At 34.2% G+C, this 18,569-nt stretch overlaps 3 protein-coding genes across 9 annotated transcripts in view; 2 read left to right on the forward strand and 1 right to left on the reverse strand.

The window, feature by feature from the left end:
* Positions 1–62, reverse strand: part of LOC111304665 (uncharacterized) — a 51,554-nt gene extending 51,492 nt beyond the window's left edge. The window contains exon 1 of the mRNA XM_089750604.1: positions 40–62. The gene's annotated coding sequence lies outside the window, so the exon portion shown is untranslated. The remainder of the gene's footprint in view (positions 1–39) is intronic.
* A 2,151-nt stretch (positions 63–2,213) lies between these two features.
* LOC111313304 (uncharacterized) lies at positions 2,214–3,313 on the forward strand. Its single transcript, XM_022913968.2, has one exon. It carries the CDS (start codon positions 2,462–2,464, stop codon positions 3,311–3,313), a length of 852 nt encoding a protein of 283 aa, XP_022769703.2. The 5' UTR covers positions 2,214–2,461.
* A 10,072-nt stretch (positions 3,314–13,385) lies between these two features.
* Positions 13,386–17,104, forward strand: LOC111304675 (ARM repeat superfamily protein). Of its 7 annotated transcripts, none has more exons than XM_089750335.1 (4): positions 13,393–13,533; positions 13,779–13,973; positions 14,189–14,274; positions 15,211–17,104. In XM_089750335.1, the coding sequence occupies exon 4, from the start codon at positions 15,249–15,251 to the stop codon at positions 16,929–16,931; it is 1,683 nt and encodes a 560-aa protein (XP_089606461.1). In that variant the 5' UTR covers positions 13,393–13,533; positions 13,779–13,973; positions 14,189–14,274; positions 15,211–15,248; the 3' UTR covers positions 16,932–17,104. The 7 variants fall into 7 exon arrangements, with proteins under 7 accessions (XP_022757203.2, XP_089606461.1, XP_022757202.2 ...); XM_022901469.2 differs by having other exon boundaries at positions 13,416–13,533; positions 15,179–17,104; XM_022901468.2 differs by having other exon boundaries at positions 13,386–13,973.
* Positions 17,105–18,569: the final 1,465 nt, after the last annotated feature.

Consider the following 18,569-nt stretch of genomic DNA (forward strand, 5'->3'; position numbering starts at 1 on the left):
TAAAACACCCATTACAATTTCGTATATACTTTTTTAGACCTTTTTTTTTTTAATTGAGAAAAGAAAAAGAAACTAAACCAACATCAAAAACTTCCAATAATAATCACCAGGTTTCGTCTCTTCAAATTATGATTCAGGTTTCATTGTCACCATCTGTTTTGTTTCTTTACTTAAGTAAGAAATGAAGAAAGGACAATAACTGAATTATTCTATTTAACATTTTCGTTACAATTGAAGCAGGTGTTCTTAACAAAAACTTCAGTAAAGCTCAATTTAGATGTATAATAAGATTGGTTATAACGATACTGAAAATAATAATTAAAGTTATTATAACTGTAATTGAAAAAAAAAATTACTATAATTGTAATTAAAAAAATTAATAAAAAATTTATGTTAATTTAATTTCATTAAATTTAATATTTGATTTAACTAATGATGAGATGAGTTTAATTACACCGCATCGAAAGTATCATTAAATCCAAATGAAGACTAAATCTTGGACCGGAAGCAGTTTCCAACGTTCCTTTCTATTTAACCATAGGCAAATAGAATATGCAAAATTTCAATTGATTAAAAAAAAAGGCATGGTCCATCAAATGAATGAATAAATAAATAAATATTATATAGATATATATGTTATAGTATTACTGGATCTCACATTTAATAGGTAAAGACTGAACTATAACTATAAGGTTTATTCTTCATTTATCAATATAGATTTTTTTAAAAATAAAATTATGAAATCATGTTTTCGAATCTTAAGACATACAGTACTTCGTAACAAATGCATTCCAACAACCCTTACATCAACCGTATTGATTTGTTGCATCAACAATTATTGATATATGATACATCTAATTAGAATAAGTTTGCTTAGACTATGTTTCTTCCTTTTAATTAATGGGAGGAGATAATGTATTGATTTCATCGGAAAGGTATTTGAAGTTTAATTTGCTAACCAACGACAAAAAAAAGAGACAAAAAAAAAAAAAAAAACATGTTTTCTCTAATAGTAGTTGTAGTTTAAGATTAAGAGTGCCTTAATATAAACATTTTCAACTTCGGATTCCATGAATTATAATAATTAAACAACAATTAGGAAAAAGGTTTTATTAGAATTATAATTGTCAACATCCAAAGTTTATAATTAAATTAGAGAAATTATCAAAGCCCATTGGCCTCAGGTGCAGAGAGGCACACGTGGAACATGCCACCTGTCATTCCACATGTTTCCGATGTGCAAAATCCACGGGCTAATGGACAAATTTGGTTACTTCCTTGGAGGAAAGGAATTTAGGGAATCTAAGGCCGCATTTGATGACAACAGTCTTAATCCAATGGCTAATGAAGACGAAGATTATTGATTTAATTAATGATTAAAGGTCATAATTTTGTTGTAATTAAGCCGTGGGAGGTGGGGCAATTCGGGTAGGAAAATACAACAAACACGAAGGACACGGTACGGAGCTAAGGGAGCCCCACGAATCATTCTTTGTACAAGTGCTAAACACCAACGGTTGACCTCCACGTCAGTATTAATTAAACTAAAACTTTCCCGCCGGATTTTAATATTGAGTATCCAACGTTCCTAATCATCCGTTCTTCATTTACATGCTTCCAAATTCCGACCGCCCCTTTTCTTGTCCCCTTCCCTTCGTAATTTTTCTATTAAGCCGCTTTTCTTCAGCTTTTAATTCTGTTCATGCACGGCTTATAAATATTAATTTAATTTACATGATTTGTAACTTATATTATTTAATCTCACAAAATCAAGTAAATAGACGTACATTTTACATGATTCTATATAGATTTTCAATGGTTTATGATTAATTTTTATAAATTTGAAATTATTGAGATTTGAATTTTAATCATTAAAAATAAAAATTCAATGTTCTACTAATAATTCATGCCATTATTGAAAAATTATGATTAATTTTGATTAATATAAATGCCAAAACTTATAAATTTATTTATATTAAGTAGAAGTTAAATTTCATCGATTATACTACAAATAAATAGATTTTTGTTAATAACTATTCAATCCGTTAATAAAATATTAAATTTTTAATTTTAACAATCAAAATTTAATACTTCAACATCGATGAAATTTAGACAAGTTAAATAATTAATAAATAGATTTATCCGTGAATGGAATTTTGGCAAGTTGAGCTTTGGCCTTTGGGCATCTTTATAACCAAAGCCGAAGGCAATTTGCAAGCACGTCCGGGAGACAATTGGAGATTAAAAAAATGCAATACGGAAAGAAGAAGCTGATAATAGAGATGGGTATATACCTAATACTGACATCATTACTTTGGAGCCAGCTTATATATATTGCAGCAGGTTCCTACAATCCATGCTACATCCAATTAATTAACTAGTCTTCACTGAATCAAAGAAGGCTAATTTCTCAGCTAAACAATTCGTTGTGCTATAATTCTACTTGCAACTTTTGGTGCTAATGGCAGGATCCGAAACAGCCAAGACAACAGCTGTCAACAACACCATCAACAACACCATGCCTCAACCAACAAAACCAATGGTTCGAAGGTTTGTTGGAGTCAGGCAAAGACCCTCGGGAAGATGGGTGGCAGAAATCAAGGACTCATCTCAACGTGTGAGACTGTGGCTAGGGACTTATGATACTCCAGAAGAAGCTGCTAGAGCTTATGATGAAGCAGCTCGTGCTCTACGTGGGGAAAATGCTAGAACCAATTTTGCATCGGTTAATCATAGTTTGACAGAGTCAGGTTCTTCTCCTTCTAATGGAGGTTTTATGTCCCAATCTGATGGGCGGCATGGACTTAGTTTCTCTTCATTGAAGGCCAAATTGAGCAAGAACCTACAAAGTATCATGGCTAGGACAACCGAAAACAAGTCGACAAAAAGTAGAGTGAGTGACCACTTCACTTTTGCCAGTATATTCCACTTTAGAAACTACCAATACCAGAACCCAGTTGACATGAAGAATATTGAAAAAGTGGTGCAACCAAGCATCATTGTGCCCTATGTGGCCGATGAGCCACCCTCCTTTGCTAATTGGGACAGCTCCAGCGTTTCAGATTGTAGCAATGAATGGATTGGGTTTCGGCAACATGGGTTGGATTCAGATGGCTCAGATATTGGAGAAGTGAGTTTTGGTGACCAAGGATTTGCTGATGAAATGATGGGGTGGATCGATAGCCCAGAGATTAGTCCTAGAATCAATGCTACTGATCATGATCATGGTTCAAGGAGCAAGAGGTTCAAGGTTTCTTCTTCTGTGGTGGTTCCTCCAACTTTTACTGGGTCCACCTGCAATAGAGACAATTAAGGGCTTAAGAAGCAGTTTGTTAATTTTAATTACGTAGCATGTCAGATGCTGCATAGTATGAATCCCTAACGGGTTTAATTGGAGTTAATAAAGATTGAATACTTATAGAATTTATGTTCGATTCTCGTTATCAATAATCTTCTTGCTAGATGATATGTAAATTTATAAATTTTCTGTTGAAACCTACTATACATCTGAAATAGAATAATTGTTTCTCATCAAAACATTTTGTTAAAAAAAAGAAGCATTAGAAGCTTACCCATAATTAAAGCTTGCTGTTGTTTTGAGTGATATAGAAGATAAGTTCCTTGAAGCCTTGCATTGTATTAGACTATACCTGGACAAAGAGAGAGGTTACAGTTTACCGTAATAAGACACTGTACCCTTGATACTTTGTAGCTAGTCCATAAACCAATATAAGCGACTGATCTCTTGTAATAAATCAATTTTGCGCTGAAACTTCTCTATGCATGTTTTTACAGAGTATGGCTAATAATGGTCATGTGATTATATTCAAAATGATAAAGTACACATGTTGAATATGGGTCTTTGTTTGCAGGAACAAACAGAAAGATTGTATCTGAAGTAACACACACACACACACACACACGTATATATATATATATATATATATATATATGCATATAAGGTCACGTGACCGTTTTGGCCAATACCCATTTCCTGGTGTTTTAGGAAAATAAAGCTTAGTCACGTGGCTTTGATTCAAGCTCATATTGCTCAATGCTATGCATATGATCACTCAAAGTCAGATATAGCTAAGAAGGCTCAGTGTTCTTTCCCATCCTTATTCTCATTTCCTATTAAAAGCGCTATTTGATGAAAGTGCAAGAACAATTTTCTAATTTGATGCATTAATGAATATAGATCTCGCTACCACGGATAATATAGTACAATTTTGTATGCTATCATCAGTGAACACAACTCGTTAGTTAATTACTATATTATTAATCCGAGTTGCTGCAACAGTAATATTTATTAATTTGGAGTTTTTCATAAGGAATTTTTTTATTTAATATTATTAAAATTTAAATTCTGATTATTAAAATTAAAAATCTAATAATCTTCTAATAAATCACATTCCTACGGTAAATTTCCTCTTATTTCCGTTCTTTGGTACACCTGAGTGAAGGGAAGCAGTTGAGTGGTCCCGTATGGATGTGGGCTCGATAACATTCAAATTATTGAGTGTAATGAATGCCAGACTTTACAGATTAACAATTGCACGACGGTAATGATTGTTAGGAAAATGGGTTCAGTCTCATGTAAGTAGTTTTGGACCAAGTAAAGATCATGAGTCTTGATTTTTTATTTTACACAGAGCCCTAGCTACTTAATAAAAAAAGAGGTGGGGTTGTTTTAGGTGTGTGTCGAAAATCAAGCAGAGAAAGAAGAAAAGTCAAAAAAAGCAGAGAGAGAAAAAGGAGAAGGGAGAGTTAGTTTAACGGAAGTCGATCCGTGGTCCGATTGAGTTGGAACATTGTCAGGAGGTTTATGATTCAGAGTTTTACATTCTAAACGGTGAAGATCGGGTTTGAAGCTCTCTATGAACAAATCCAGGGTGTATTTATTGAGTCACTTATTTGGTGAGATTTCTCCAATTATTTCTCTAGTTATTGATTAGCTCTAGTTTTAGCTAGAGAAGAACTTTGTATAACTATTATTTGATAGTGAAGATTTTTCTGGCGGCCTGTGGTTTTTTCCCTCTATACTGGAGGGTTTTTCACGTAAATCTTGGTGTGCTTTATTTTTCCTGCGTATTTGATTATTGATTATTGTCTATTGCTTCTGTATTGTTGTGATTATTGCTTCAGGCGCAACAAGTGGTATCAGAGCGAGGGTTATTTTGAGACATCGATACAGAAGCAACCCAGGATAGAAGTAAATTCTGTTTGAGATCATGGAGGGTGATACAGGTTCCATGATAAAATTGACAGCATCAAATTATTCAATTTGGAAGCCTATGATGGAGGATCATCTATACTGCAAAGATTTGTATGAGCCAGTATTGGGTGATTCGGCTAAACCAACAGATATGAAAGATGAAAGCTGGAAGAAGCTAGGTAGAAAAACGCTGGCTACAATCAGAAAATGGGTTGATATCAGCGTATTCCATCATGTAACGCAGGAATCAGATGCTCACATTGTTTGAGAAAAATTGACAGCATTGTATGAGAGAAAAACAAGTATGAATAAAGTTATGCTTGTTAAAAAGATTGCAACGTGTAAGTCTAAACATAGATCCAATTCTAGAGATAAAGTGAAGTGTTTCCATTGTGGTAAGACGGGTCATATAAAATGAAACTGTAAAATCTTGAAGCAAGAACGAAAAGATGAGAAAAGCAAGAGTTCAGATAATAGCAATGTTACAGCAGTGAATTCAGATAGTGATTTAGTTACTTTGATTTATACACATGGTGATTGTAATCATGTTAGTGATCCCGGCATTGAGTGGATAGTTGACATAGGAGCGGCATATCATTGTGTTCCTAAAAGAGAGTTGTTTACAACTTACAAAGCAGGAGACTTTGGTTGTACCAAAATGGGAAACAAGAGTGTGTCACAGATTGTTGGGATTGGTGATATTGTTGTACAAACTAGTACAGGCTGCATGTTGACTTTGAGAGATGTCAGACACATTTCAGATATGAGAATGAACTTGCTTGCTATTAATGTCCTTGATAAGGAGGGATATGAAAGCCGACAAAAGAATGGACAGTTAAAGCTTTTCAAAGGATCTATGGTAGTTGCAAGGGAAAAACTATGCTGCACAATGTATAAGACATGGATGTAATTGAACGGTAACCAGGTAAATACCGTTGAAAATGATGCTTCAGTAAACTTGTGGCACAGGAAGCTGACACACATGAGTGAAAAAGGGTTACAGGTTTTGGCAAGGTACTCTCTCATTCCCTTGACCAAAGGTATGTCTCTCGATTCATGTGATTATTGTTTGTTTGGTAAGCATCATAGAGTTTCTTTTCGTAAAAGTTCTTAGAGAAAATAAAATAGATTGGAATTAATTTATTCTGACGTATGTGGTCCCATTGAGGTTGAGTCATTAGGTGGTAGTAGATATTTTGTTACTTTTATTGATGATGTTTCACGTAAGACTTGGGTGTATATGTTGAAATATAAAAGTCAGGTACTGCAGTATTTTCAAAAATTTCATGCCATGGTTGAAAGGATGACAGGGTTACCCTTGAAGTGTATTCGAACTGATAATGGTGGGGAATACACATCTAAAGGCTTTGAAGAGTATTGCTCAAAGCATGGGATCAGGCATGAGAGGACAGAACCTAGAACACCGCAGCATAATGGTATAGCTGAAAGAATGAATCGCACCATTGTGGAAAAAGTCAGATGTATGTTGAGGATGTCAAAATTACCAAAGCCATTCTGGGGTGAAGCAGTCAACACAGCTTGTTATTTACTTAACAGGTCACCATCAGTTCCTTTGGGCTTTGACATTCTAGAAAGAGTGTGGACAGGAAAAGATACTTCATACTCTCACTTGAAAGTTTTTGGGTGTAAAGCATTCATGCATGTGCCAAAAGAGCAGAGGTCAAAGCTTGACAGTAAAGCTACACAGTGTGTGTTTGTAGGATATGGTGATGAGGAATTTGACTACAGGGTATGGGATCCAGTAAAGAAAAAGACAGTCAGAAGCAGAGATGTGGTCTTTCATGAAAAAAAAACCATAGCAGACCTTGAGAAAAATGAGAAGACTATACGAGTTACTGTTGAGTGTGATGTTTCAACACCGACAGAGATTTCACAGGAAAGAGCCACAGATGGTGAAAATGAGCCAGAAACAGAACTTGGGGATATGAATGAGCCAGCCACAGTTGGTAATGAGCCAGATGCTATTAGTTTTGAGTAGGGGGAGCAATCCTCTCTACCTGAGAGTGTTGAGCAGGGGGAGCTACCTTCAGCATCAAGTGATGTAGAGTCTCAGCCCAGGAGATCTACCAGAGAGCGCAGGCCATCTACCAGGTATTCAAGTTCAGATTTTATTTTAGTTACCAGTGAAGGGGAGCCAGAAAGCTTCAAGAAGTGCAGGCTACTCTGGATAGAGAGCACTGGTTAAAAGCAATGAAAGAAGAGATGGAGTCATTACGAAAGAATAGTACTTATGATCTTGTTAAACTTCCAACAGGGAAGAGGCCATTAAAGAATAAATGGGTGTTCAAGTTGAAAAAAGATGGTGATAAACTAGTGAGGTACAAAGCTCAATTGGTAGTAAAAGGTTTTTCTCAGAAATTAGGCATCGATTTTGATGAGATTTTTGCTCCAGTTGTAAAAATGAGTTCTATTCGAGTGGTACTGGGATTGGCAGCTAGTTTGAATCTTGAACTTGAGCAACTTGATGTTAAAACTGTATTTTTGCATGGTGATTTGTAAGAGGACATTTATATGAATCAGTCTGAGGGTTTTGAAGTGAAAGGGAAAGAGCACTTAGTTTGCAAATTGAAGAAAAGCTTGTATGGCTTGAAACAAGAAGTTTGATTCTTTTAGTCCTTTGATATGAAGGATTTAGGTCTAGCAAAGTAGATTCTTGGTATGAACATTATCCGGGATAGGAGAGCTGAAAAGCTGTGATTGTCACAGGAAAAATATGTTGAACGAATGCTTGGTAGATTCAACATGCAACATACTAAATCAGTTAGCAGTTCACTTGCCAACCATTTTCATCTAAGTAAAAAATCTTGTCCAGTGTCTAAAAAAGAGCAACTAGCTATGTCTAGTATTCTTTATTCCTCTGCAGTCGGTTCTTTAATGTATCTTATGGTTTGTACAAAGCTTGACATTGCTCATGCAGTTGGTGTAGTGAGCAGATTTCTTTCTAATCCAGGGAAGGTTCACTGGGAAGCAGTAAAATGGATTTTTAGATATTTGAGGGGTACCTCAAAAATATGCTTGACTTATGGAGTTTCACAACCAGTTCTAGAAGGGTTTACTGATGCTGACATGGTAGGCGATCTTGATGGTAGGAAATCTACTTCAGGGTATTTGTTCACTTTTGCAGGAGGAGCTGTATCTTGGCAGTCTAATTTACAGAAGTGTGTTGCTTTGTCAACTACAGAAGCTGAGTATATTGCAGCAACTGAAGCATGTAAAGAAATGTTTTGGATGAAACGTTTTCTTTTTGAATTGGGGTTGAATCAGAAAGAGTATGTGGTATTTTATGATAGCCAGAGTGCTTTAGATTTGAGTAAGAATACCATGTACCATGCTAGAACAAAGCACATTGATGTTAGATATCATTGGTTACGTTCAGTGATTGAAGAACAGCAGATGTTATTGAAGAAAGTTCATATTGATAAGAATGTAGCAGATATGTTGACTAAGATACTTCCCAGGGAAAAGCTTGAGCTTTGCAGTAACTTGGCCTGAATGAGTTCCCTGGCCAAGGTAAGTTCCAAATGAAACTGCTATGGTGATGAATCTCCTCCTAATGGGGCTGGAGGGGGAGATTGTTAGGAAAATGGGGTCCAATCTCATGTAAGTGGTTTTGGACCAAGTAAAGGCCATGGGCCTTGATTTTTTATTTTACACAGAGCCCTAGCTACTTAATAAAAAAAGAGGTGATGTTGTTTTAGGTGTGTGTCGAAAACCAAGCAGAGAAAGAAAAAAAGCCAAAAAAAGCAGAGAGAAAAAAAGGAGAAGGGAGAGTTGGTTGAACGGAAGTCGATCCGTGGTCCGATTGAGTTGGAACCTTGTCAGGAGGTTTATGATTCAGAGTTTTACATTCTGAACGATGAAGATCGGGTTTGAAGCTCTCTAGGAACAAATCCAGGGTGTATTTGTTGAGTCACTTATTTGGTGAGATTTCTCTAATTGTTTCTCTAGTTGTTGATTAGCTCTAGTTTTAGCTAGAGAAGAACTTCGTATAACTATTATTTGATAGTGAAGATTTTTCTGGCAGCCCGTAGTTTTTTCCCTCTACACTAGAGGATTTTTTACGTAAATCTTGATGTGCTTTATTTTTTCTGCGTATTTGATTATTGATTGTTGTCTATTGTTTCTGTATTATTGTGATTATTGATTCAGGCGCAACAATGATTACCTAAGTTCTAAGGGCAGTAGTAAATTTTGTACAATGCATGGTATAATCTCTGCTGGGCTATAGGCTAGGCTAGCAAAGGAGAAACAATGTGAAGCAAAGGATCAACATCGAACAAACAACATAAAGGACAAATTAACAGATCGGTGTTGTGTTCTCTCTGCCGCTTGGGCTTTGGTGTCAAGGTTATTTCACAACATACATGGCTCCGTCAATCTTCATCAAGGTTAACCCTCTAGCTAAGGAAAACGGCTTGATAACTTAAAAAAATAATTGCAGTTGTCAATCGCAATTGGAGTGAACGTCGTATACGGTTTGTTGTTATCTAGTAGATATTTCTTTGTAGGCGGAAGGATGAAGAGATTATTACTATGATGGAACAATAAAACCATTTCATTACCTGAAAGTGAACGTCAATTTTGAAGAATTTGAAAGCAAACATATATACACTATTTCATTAAATTGTGTTTATCGAAATCTTCTGTTTAATGATTGAATTGTGTGTTGATTAATATATGATTTTTTGTATTTTTCAAGAAGGTGAGTTTCAAAGTGAGGAATTTTTTTTTTTTTAATTTTTACTCTTGGTACAAGGTAAAAATTATGCAAGTAAAGCTTTTAGTGAGTTACTTGATCTTGATTGGTAAAAATTGAATCTGATTCATTAACTATTAAGTCAAATTTAGACTTAAGTTACTTGAATAATAAATTGAGTTGAATTTAAATATTTTAATATTCCAACTTTATCGATTGAGTTCCAATATTTTAATTATTTCATTTTATTACGATTTACCCTCTCAAGTCTCAATCACATTGGATGTCAAATTGTCAATAAATTGAAGAAAGCTGATGAGCTAATTAGTACAAGAATTGATAAGTAGTTCTCTAAAATAAAACAAAGTTTATCACGTCAAAGAGCTTGATAAAATCAACCAAACAAAGGTGCTATAATGAAACTGATATAGAAAATCCAACCTACAGATGAGTTGGAGAGCCTATGGTTCTTTCAATCCTTAATGACATTGTGGGAAGATGTATGGTGTCTTAACTTTTCCATGACAGGTTTCACGTATAATAGGTAGAATTCTTGTTCCGTTATGGAATAAGATACTCCTAGATTAGAGCAAGCAATATTTGGTGCTGAGCAGAGTTTAATTTCTATCAAAATCAGCTTCCCAAACGAAATGCTCGGAGACTGCTTACTGTCATCGTTAATCCTAATCTCGCCAGCCAAAGTTCAATGTGCGCCTTTACGAAGCTGCAAATTTGAAGTTGGAAGATGATGATTGTAGCATTAATTATTAGTTACTATCCAAAGAAAAAGGAATTATTATAGCATTATTGTTTCATAAATCTTTTATAGAAAAGCAAAAAGCTGCCATCATGGATTTGTGGAGCACCCTCTTCTTGTGCAGTTTTCCATATGATTGATTGGATTTTGCTCAACATTTTTTGTCAAAACCAATGGCATCTTGCAAACAGAATTTGAACATTTCAGAATGTGCCTAGGTTCCTTCACTGCTGATGCTAGATAAGCTATTCGAAAACAGCATATATATATATATATATATATATATATATATATACACACACACCGATTTAAACATGCTATGGAATATGTGATATCCCTCAATGAAAATTGAGAACCATTAATTTTTTTCTGAAATTTGGGACATGTGCCCATAAAAGAAAATTGAGAGGTTGAAGATATTAGGGCCTGGTTTTACGTGTATATCTTGATTCAAAGCACACGGGACTCACTCACTCAAGGCATCGTCTTCTAGACTGATTCATGAGATTTTGTCGGTTCATGATCCAGTTGGTATGCTTTCAATTTAAAGGACCGTGCAATTTGACGTCCGTCCTGCTAGTCCTATAAGCTATTCTATTTTCCTTCTCTATTAATATTACAAGACAAAATTGTTTGGTAACAGGTGGCTCAGCGTTTACTTCAACAGTTCCATAGTTCCCTATGGTCTTTGTCGGTTTAATGACAATATTTGAACATCTTTTGACTCTTGGTAAGGCATCAATTCTATGTCCTTAATGTAAACCAAAGTACAAATTTCAATGGGAACGGAAGTATACAGGGTTTTTTTTTTTAATATCATTAATGATTTTTAAAATATTATAAAATATTTAAATCATATTTAAATTCTAAAAATTTATAATATAATAATTTAAATTTTAAATTTATTACTTACTATAATATTAATTTTAAATAATAATACATGTATCATTATTTTTTATATATTATATTAATTTATTTATTTATAATTTAAATATTATATTAAATATTTTATTATAATTTAAATGTCTTTTTTTTTTTCTTTAGATAGTGCGGGGTTGGTGTACAACATACAAAATGACAAAAGCAGAAGTGGGCCTCTATAAAATTGGAAAATAGAAAAAAAAAATTGCAATGAGAAAAACCGAAAAGGTAAATAGCTTAGCGTAACCGACAAACGCCAGCGTCACAGAGTGGCCACGCCGACGCTAATATCCCCACGCGCCTTGAGAGCCTCGTTTTTTTTTTTTTTTCATATTAATTTTTATTTACAAAAAGGTTGTGTGTTTTTGATTTGACAGTGTTGCGTTGATTTCTTTTATGCCTAAAACGCACATTTTCACTTTTAAGCATCCGAGGTAGGCTACACATGAAGTTTTTTAATAAATCTAACAAGTTTAATCATGACATAATAACATAATTAAAATTATAAAAATATAAAAAATAATATAATTTATATAAAAATATATTTATATTTATTATATTATTATAAATTATAATATAATAATTTTTGTATTTATTAAATATTTAATATAATAAGTAATGCATTTTATTTATGCAGTGTTAAGATTACAAAACTTGATTCATAGAGTCTCGGCGCCTTTGGCATTTTCATCCATCGTGCAAAGTTTAAACGCATTCACGTGTCAATTTAAAAATTTAATCATTTTGCATAGATAAAAAATATTATTTTATACATAATGAGATTTAAAAATACTATTCAAAACCCCTTAAAAAAATATTACTAAAACTTGGAGATGATTTGAAGATCCCAACACACATTATTTCCACTCTTTCATCGTCTTATTTAAAATTTGAATCTCTATCAATAACAAAAATATAAAACAAAAAAAAAAACCCCAACTATTTCAATTATCAACCCATCAAACATTGTTAGATTAAAAAAAGAATTTAAAAGTTATTTTTATTACTCAATTTTATTAGGTCAAATTTTAACATTTATAATTATTTTTATTTTTAAATTACAATAATTTTGATATAAAAAGTATTTTAACTTTTAAATCAATAATTACTATATAATAGCATAATTTTTAAAAAATTAAATTTCAAAATTTTTAAATAAAAAAATTAACATCCTAACTTATAAAATATAATTAAATATTTAATATAATATTTAAATTTTAAAATTTTTTAATATAATATATAAATTATAAATTTATTAATTAATATAATATTTTAAAAAATATTTATTCATCACGTATTATTTTTTAAAATTAATTAAGTTAAATAATCATATTAATTAATAAAATTATAATTAAATATTATTTTAAAAATTTTAAAATTAAAATACCCCATTAAATTAATTTATTTAATGATAAAAAAATCGGAGGTTAACTAATCGTTATTGCAACAAAAGTGAAATGGTACCATCGAAATTTTATCAAAAACCAAGTGCATTTAGAAACACGAACCCCCAACTCTTCCACAAAAGCTGTTTCCTAACACGTGACACCAATATCAACCATAGGCTACTTTTTTCATAAAAGGTCTTAACCGTCCCCTCATCACACGTGGCATAAAACTCTTTGTCGTAACGTAAAAAATTTCGGAAAAGGAAAACCATATTCAAAATTTCTTCCAATCCCAACGGTCGAATCGTCTGTCCTAAACCAGAATCACAACCGTACAATCCCCAAAGTTGCTCGACATTTAAACACTTCTGTCTGGCTTGTCTTTCTCTCTTTCGAAACCCCAGTCACAACTGGCAAAGAGTTAAAAAAAGAATACTTGCGTTTTTTTTTAGAGAGAAGAACCAGATTCTGAAAACTCTGACACAACACTTCTATTATATGTTATGTTATAAAGAGAGAGAGAGATCTGAAGAAGGTTTGATTTTTGAATCTGATTGTGATCGTTGCTATAGTGTATTTATTTTTTCTTTGTCTGGTTCTGCTGTTGTTAAAAGCTTGAATACTTTAGAAAAACTGAGTCTTTCATTTTTCTTTTTTTGGGTTTTCAAACTTGAGCTGGTGTTTGTCTTCATAATTTAAGGCCTTTGATTAATAAACAAAAAATGGGTTCTGGGTATTTCAAACCTCATTGTTGATTTTGGAAGTATCACTGCACTGCAGGTTTCCAATTTAGAGTAAAGAAAGAGTTTTTTTTTTTTTTCTTTTTGAATGCTGTGGTTTGTTGCTGATTCTTGGAAAAGCATTATCTGGGTTGGAATTAAGAGAGAAAGAGAAAAGAGAAGTTTGAGGCTTAAGCTACAGTGGGTTGCTTGCTGGAGAAAAATGGACAAGTTTTGGAGTACCTGAGTCTTAAAGGTTAGTCCAATGTTCCTTGAAGTTGTTTTAGGTTGCTTTCTTTGAACCCTACCCTGATAAAAGATAAAAAAAGTGGTTTTTATTTTTGTTCTTTTTCTCTTTTTTTTCTGATGCAATTATTCATCTTTCTTTCATCTTTGGCTCTCCTATCTCAGAAATTGATCGTTGTAATTGGACTGGAATGTTTTCTTAATGTTCTTTTCTTGTGCTCTTAGCCTTACACAGAACAACAGTGGGGACTACTTGGTGGCTGTCAATGGTAGAGTGCTGTGAATTTCAAGGAAAGTCAAAGCAATTGGAGGTATTGTTCTTTTAGGATTTATTGCTTTGAATTTTCTTAAATATATGTTGTCAGTGGGGTTGCTCCACCTTGGAGAATTTAAATGCACTCGACGTACACAACTTTGGAGAGGGACTCCTATGACGTATCTTCTCTTCAAAGGGAAGTTTCTTCCATGGCTCGTAAGTCATACCATTACCAGCTAACTCTATTTATGGGGTTAAAATTGGTAATGCAGCTAAGAATCCAATTTTTGCTTTCACTGCTAGGAAAATTCCTGACTTCGGCTTTAGAACAAGTCAAGATATCAAAGATATCTACCAAAATCTGATACCAAGATTTTCATGGTTAAAAGTAAAGTTGGTTTTGATCTTTATCATTTTTACATTTACTTACCAATATACCCCTCAAATTACGGTCTGCACAGTGCTATTATTTCACTTGGTTTGCCAAAGGGTATTCTGGTACTTTAGTGAAATATTCATTGACGGCTTCTTGATTAGACTGCCAATTTTTAGTAGTTAAAAAGCAGCTTCTTTCATTTTCATCAACTATGTTTTAAAGGTTTTTAAAATATGTGGATGATTACATGTTTTTTTAAGATCATAAATTTTTTGTTGGCATTTAATGATCACTTGATAAAGCAAAGGAAAGAAGGAACTCGTGTGGGCATCTTTTAGGCACCTCAATTTTGTTGGTCGGTTCTTGTTTTCAGTAAACAAGCTTTGTGTGATCGCACAAGATTCTCGAAACTCTTCGGTGCTGGACTATTTGTTTTTTTTATTTTGTTTTATTTAATTGTATTATTAATTTATAATTTAAATGTTTGATGATTGCAACTGCTCCACTGCCTTTCTATTTTCTATCAAAATATCATTTCTTCCTTATTAATTATCCTTTTATCTCATCTGGCTCATTGCTCAAGGTTTGGGTTTTCATGAATTTCACTTGATACAGCTCTAGTGATCATTTTGATCAAAATTCGTATCTGAATCATGGGAGAAGGTACTGAAAATGGGGTTTTGGTTGATACTCGGTCCGCTGAGGAATGGTTATGGCATGCACAAGAGCTTGTTCCCATGGCACTTGATAAGGCAAGGGAGGTGAAGGGGTTCCCTGGTAGGTGGAAGATGATAATTTCCAAATTGGAGCAGATCCCTTCATGCTTATCAGACTTGTCGAGCCATCCTTTCTTTTCCAAAAATGCTCTTTGTAAGGAGCAATTGCAGGCTGTGTCAAAGACATTGAAGGAAGCAGTTGAACTGGCAGATTTATGTCTAAAGGAGAAGTATGAGGGGAAGCTTAAGATGCAAAGTGATCTCGATGGATTATCAGGGAAATTGGATCTGAATTTACGGGATTGTGGACTACTGATCAAGACTGGTGTACTTGGTGAAGCGACTTTGCCTTTATCTTTTGTTGGCTCTTCATCAGAATCAGAGACTGCAACACATGGCCATCTAAAGGAATTGCTTGCACGGCTTCAGATTGGGCACTTGGAAGCAAAGCACAAAGCTCTTGACAACCTAGTTGAGGTCATGAAGGAGGATGAAAAGAGTGTATTGTCTGTTATGGGACGGAGTAACATTGCTGCTTTAGTCCAGTTGTTGACAGCGACCTCTCCTCGTATCCGAGAGAAGACTGTGACTGTAATCTGCTCACTTGCAGAATCTGGGAATTGTGAGAGCTGGCTTGTTTCAGAAGGTGTTTTGCCACCTCTCATAAGGCTTGTTGAATCTGGCAGCACAGTTGGTAAAGAGAAGGCAACAATTTCACTGCAGAGATTATCAATGACTGTAGAAACAGCCCGAGCAATTGTCGGACATGGTGGGGTTCGACCACTAATTGAAATCTGCCAGATTGGAGACTCTGTTTCACAGGCTGCAGCTGCTAGTACATTAAAAAATATATCTGCTGTTCCTGAGGTTCGACAAATACTAGCAGAGGAAGGAATAATAAAGGTCATGATCAATCTCCTTGATTGTGGAATTCTGTTGGGTTCCAAAGAATATGCTGCAGAGTGCTTGCAGAATCTCACAGCCAGCAATGAGAATCTTAGAAGGTCCGTTATCTCAGAAGGTGGAATTCGAAGTCTATTGGTATACCTTGATGGTCCTTTGCCCCAAGAATCTGCAGTTGGAGCCTTGAGGAATTTGGTTGGCTCAGTTTCTATGGAAGTTCTGGTGTCACTTGGTTTCCTCCCTCGATTATTTCATGTGCTTAAATCTGGATCGCTGGGTGCACAACAACATGCCGCATCAGCTATCTGTCGAGTTAGCAGTTCGAGTGAAATGAAAAAACTGGTTGGTGAAGCTGGGTGCATTGCTCTTCTTATTAGAATGCTTGAGGCTAAATCAAACAGTGCTAGAGAGGTAGCTGCTCAAGCCCTTTCAAGCTTGGTAGCTGTGTCTCAAAATTGCAGAGAAGTCAAAAAGGATGACAAAAGTGTGCCAAATCTGGTCCAGTTGCTTGATCCAAGCCCCCAAAATACTGCAAAGAAGTATGCAGTTTCCTGCCTCTCATCTCTCTCGTCAAGTAAGAAATGCAAGAAGCTTATGATCTCATATGGAGCAATTGGGTATCTCAAGAAGCTTTCAGAGATGGACATCCCTGGTGCCAAGAAGCTACTAGAGAAGTTGGAAAGAGGAAAGCTTAGAAGTTTGTTCAGCCGGAAGTGAGAGAGAGAATAAATGAGACTCCCTCCTTTTTTCCTAGCTCTTCCTTACATATGACCTATGTTTCATTGTCTGTATGAAACCCAGGTGCTTAAGCTCTCCTAGCGCTATCAATCAATGTTTTAAAATTTATTCCAAGATAACTATAAGATTCCCCCGTGTTTATGTTTCATCTATCTCTCGGATCTTTGTAGTTTTAAATTTCGCTTTATTTTTTGCTTTGGGGATCATATGATTAGGATTTTCCCCAGTTTAGTTAAACATGCTTGGGGCCATGGGGGATTTCTGCAGGAAATCGGTGTTCCTATTACTCTGTTGAACATTTAATGCTGGAAAATTTTCTATTAGACAGCAGCCCTATCTACAAATGGTCCTAAGAGAAAGGGCAAAATGTTTGAGGATTGAAAGAATAGCATAAACATAATTGAAGATATGGGGAGATAACCGCAACCCCATAACTACAACTCTACAACCTTCTTTTTTTATTTTATAACCCTTCACTTTTACTTCTTTTCCAAACGAATGCAAAAAAAAAAAAAAAAAAAAAAACCCAATTGTTTCCATAAATCACCCTTAAATGCTACGTGAAAACCGACTGAAAAATGATTTTCAATTGAATAGAAGTAAAGTGATGTTTACCAGAATATCGATTACATAAAGAATGACGAATCAATTTTTCAAAGTTACATGTTTGAATAGGATTGCTTGTCTACTCAAACAAGCATTTGGACCCCCGGAGCAAAGACAACGATTTCAACTATCTAGGATGTGGATAAGGCCATAACACAGGCAGTGACTCGGAGCAGCTGTCTTATTTAGCATGCTTCGAGAGTTGAGATGCGTGCTACGCAACCGCTTTGCCGAAATCTCGGTCAAGTTTAAGTTTTTTCTAAGGTATCCATCGCTCACACCATCACAGCTGTCAGAATCTCTCAGCCGACGGTCAAGAATCCCGGATTATAACAGTGGGTCCCGAGATATCATAATCCAACGGTTAACAAAAGCTCAAAATTTTGAAGAAAATTCCTGTCGTTTTCTCTTTTTATTTGATTGTTCTGGAAAGGGATAATATCATATTTGGCTTTGAATTATTATATTTTTTTAATGTGATAATTATATACTTAAATTATATTTTTATATGTTAATTTATTTCAATCGTTAACATTATTAACCTTAAATGTTGGTATAACATAAATATCTGATACGAATTCAAAAAAACAAGTCAAAAATTTTCAATCAATCAATAAATAAAAAAACTTTTAACATCAAAAAATAAAAAAAACCAAGCAAAAGCCATAACCTCAACAACACAAAAAGTAAAACCCAAATTCAGAAATCAAATCAACCCAAAGCAAGTCTTAGCATAGACATAAGAAGTATTCAAGTAAAAACCCATAAGCCAAATCAGCAGCTCTAAACCAAAATCAATCACAAACAAAAATAAAAAGTCACTAGCAAACAAAAAAAAAAAAACTCAAGTAACTCACTAATCAAAACCATAAATCTTATCACACTCACAAATAATTTAGCATCTTAAACCCAAAATTTGCACATAACAAAAAAATCCAACACACCATATCTAATCCCAATAGAAAACAACCACAATCCACACCCATAATCACATAAAACCAAAAGCATAAA

The sequence above is a fragment of the Durio zibethinus genome, chromosome 21, assembly GCF_047325235.1.
Source record: "Durio zibethinus cultivar Kanyao isolate XHJ-2024 chromosome 21, ASM4732523v1, whole genome shotgun sequence".
NCBI lineage: Eukaryota > Viridiplantae > Streptophyta > Magnoliopsida > Malvales > Malvaceae > Durio > Durio zibethinus.